The sequence below is a fragment of the Triticum dicoccoides genome, chromosome 5A, assembly GCF_002162155.2.
Source record: "Triticum dicoccoides isolate Atlit2015 ecotype Zavitan chromosome 5A, WEW_v2.0, whole genome shotgun sequence".
In the NCBI taxonomy this organism is placed as follows: domain Eukaryota; kingdom Viridiplantae; phylum Streptophyta; class Magnoliopsida; order Poales; family Poaceae; genus Triticum; species Triticum dicoccoides.
The window spans coordinates 517,225,786-517,229,129 of record NC_041388.1 but is presented as its reverse complement, the minus strand read 5'-3'; the positions used below and the strand labels follow the sequence as shown (position 1 = coordinate 517,229,129).

At 49.3% G+C, this 3,344-nt stretch overlaps 1 protein-coding gene across 1 annotated transcript; it reads right to left on the bottom strand.

Moving 5' to 3' along the window:
• Window positions 1-744: 744 nt before the first annotated feature.
• Window positions 745-2,880, bottom strand: LOC119302483 (2-alkenal reductase (NADP(+)-dependent)-like). Its single transcript, XM_037579517.1, has 5 exons — window positions 2,602-2,880; window positions 2,192-2,369; window positions 1,766-1,932; window positions 1,558-1,640; window positions 745-1,446 (listed from the first exon to the last, which is right to left on the bottom strand). The coding sequence occupies exons 1-5, from the start codon at window positions 2,833-2,835 to the stop codon at window positions 1,068-1,070; spliced, it is 1,041 nt and encodes a 346-aa protein (XP_037435414.1). The 5' UTR covers window positions 2,836-2,880; the 3' UTR covers window positions 745-1,067.
• Window positions 2,881-3,344: the final 464 nt, after the last annotated feature.

Sequence of the window (3,344 nt, the reverse complement as noted above, 5' to 3'; positions counted from 1 at the left end):
AGTTTCTTTTATGTGGTGTATTTGAATGTTGCAGTTCTAAATTTACTTGTCACATCACCATGGAACCTCTAAAGGTACATGCATTTAATCATAACAAAATTTGGATCATTCTTTAGTTTGCAACACAAAACAGAACAGAGGCAGAGGGAATGTAGGGTCGTTACCTGCAGGAACCCAATTCCCTTCTTGGTGCTCTCGCCCGCCACCAACATGATGTGTGCGTGCGAATAGAACAGAAGAAGTGCAAATAAGAAACATCAGCTTCACGCCTAGCAGCATGAACCAGGGGCCATCAGGGGTTAGAAGAATGCATGCCTGCATGAGGAGCTTCATGCAGTCGAGCTGCGAGATGACTATATTGGCAACGGCGGCCGCCGTCCGCGCCAGCCACCAAGAGCGCGACACTACTAGGATCCATGTGCTGTTGGCCACATCTTGCCCTTCTTCCCAAAGACCACCTGAGACACTACTAAGAAGAAGATGAGTCTATTCTCACCATAGCATTTGTGCATATGGTGCTTGCCCAAGGAGTTGCTCAATCCATGGATGTCATGCATCCTCGTACATTAATCAGTAGAAACAAATGAGGATGGCATGAATCAACCGAGCGTAATTAATCAATGCCAGTAGAGCTGACACATTCAACATTAAAGTTTCCCAAAGTCAATAGAAAGAACAGACCAAACCAATAAGTTATTGTGTGGCTCTTACCTTTCTCAAGGCCAAGAATAAAAAAATGGGTGCTTAACCAAAACACGGCAAGATGATAGAAATGGACATGTGGCAGCCCAAGAGAGCATACGCCCTGGCACTTGAAATGCACCAAATCGAAGCTAGCTTAGCCACTTTTATTCTTGTATATATATACTAGTAAAGATTATTAATTCATTCCAGCTTCCTGGTTCACCTACCTAAGTAGGATTCTGCTTTCTCCAAACACTGGCTCAAAGCATGAGGAATCCAGCAACCGGACTAAGTACCTCTCTCTATATATATGTATATCTGAATTCTGGTCTCTGAACGCACATCACTGCTTCTCGATCCAGGAGGGCTCCTGGTATGCGACGTCACTCCCGTGCGACGGCCACCAGCTGCTTTCCGACGTTGCGCCCGTAGAAGAGCCCGATGAGCGCCGTCGGGAAGCTCTCGATCCCCTCGGCGACGTCCTCCACGTAGGTGATCTTCCCGTCCTTGAGGTAGCCGGCCATCTCCTCTTCGAACTTTCTGTAAGTGCCATAGTGATCCGTCACGATGAACCCCTCCATGCGGATGCGCTTGGTGATGATGCAGAAAAGGTTGCGCACGCCCTCGCTCTGCTCCAGGTTGTACTGCGAGATCAACCCGCACACGGACACCCGCCCATGCAGCCTCATGTTGAGAAGCACCGCGTCCAGCATCGCGCCACCCACGTTCTCGAAGTAGATGTCGATGCCCTCTGGGAAGCATCTGAAAGCAAGTATCATGGCACGCAGAACTCTTTATTAACTGGCACTATTCATTGGAAGTTAGAAGAATCGCAAGAGTATATGGTAACTAGGGAAGGGGCCTGCAATTAACCTCTTCAGTGTGGCGTCCAAGTCCTGCTCCTTCTTGTAGTTGAAGGCATCATCAAACCCAAACTTTGTTTTTAGGAGGTTGACCTGAGGAGAAGGCAAATTCATCTCATCAAAAATAGAAAGCTTCGCCAACGGCAGTGACAAAATTAAATCAGTATGAACAAAGGTACTCATTGTCTGGGGATGTGCCCAAATGAGTAGGCATGGACCTTCTCATCAGAACCGGCACTGCCAACCACATAGCAGCCAGAAATCTTGGCAAGCTGCCCGACAAGCTGTCCAACGGCGCCTGACGCTGCCGACACAAAGACATACTCGCCCTTTTTTGGCTTGGCCACGTCAAAAAATCCAACATAGGCAGTAAGGCCAGGCATGCCTGAATTATGAAGTTTCTAGCAGTCAGAGAAAACACTTTGATTGATTCTATAGCAGACTAAGGTCTATGAAGAAATCAAACCATAACTTTCACGTTTCAGAATAACAAGTACTCCCTCTGTAAACTAATATAAGAGCGTTTGGAATACTAAAATAGTGATCTAAACGCTCTTATATTAGTTTACAGAGGAAGTAGATTACTATAATGAATTAATGATAACCAGACCTGGTTAACTTGTGATGAATAAAAGTGAACTCACCAAGAACTCCTGTGTAGTATGACAGCGGCAATTCAGGATGGTTGATCTTGAAATGCGACTCCAGATTAGTGATCAAAGTGTACTCTTCACATCCTGTCAACCCCCACACCAGATCGCCGGGCTTGTAATCCTGGTGCCCGGATTCCACCACCTTGCTTACGCCTAAAGTAGTTAAAACCTGGCAGGATTCACGTAGGGAGGCAGCAAAATGTTATGCCTTCAGCTTCAGGTGGGGAAAAATTCAGATCAGAAAAAGAAAAGGCTGAATCCATGTACACAACTGCCGATCAGATTACTCTCGGCTGTCCCTTGTCCCGTGAAACAGTAACAGAGTAGATATTGCAAGTTCTGCTCATGCGAACCACAAGTTTGATGCTAGGTTAAAACAAATTCAGGACGGCAGTACGTACCTCCCCCTGGACGAAGTCCGGGACGTGGCTGGGCTCGTCGTTCCCGGACATCCGGCTGCGCAGGTAGGGGTCGCAGGAGAGGTAGAGGTTCTTGACCACCACGGCGTTCGACCCCCGCGGCACGGCCAGGCGCGCCGTCGCCGGGACGAGCTCCATGTCGTCCTCGGAGGGGAACCCCGTCACGTAGCGCTTCAGGATCACCCTCTTGTTGCTCACCTCCGCCGCCGCCGCCATTGCTTCCTTCCTCGGACGCGCCGATGAGTTGGGTGATCTGCAGTAGTCTACTAGATACGGAGTACTATGGAAGTGAGGGAGCAGCCGCGCGCGCTTTTAATGCGTGATGAGGCGCGGGCAAGACCGGACCTCACCGGAGATTTGTCAGCGGGCCGGACTTGTGAGGCATACGTCGTGCATTGGACGACACTAGAGCGTGCCGCGCGTCTCGCCGCGCCGCTCTTCGTCGCTTCTCTTTCCATTTTGTACGCGGTCTAATGTGGCTGGCTCCCGGTGCGTTTTATCTGGACCATCTGGCCTGACCTTGGTGTGACGTCGTTACACGTTGCAGTATTGGTGTCCATCGGTGGTGTTCATGCGAGCCACATAGCAGTCACGTGAGTTCACTGGAAACCCGAGCCATTGAGGAAAAGTTGAGAGAGATCTATGCGAGGGAGGAGTTGTTCTACCGTCAGCGTTCCCGGTGGACTGACTTAAAGCCGGTGATCAAAACACCAAATATTTTCAGA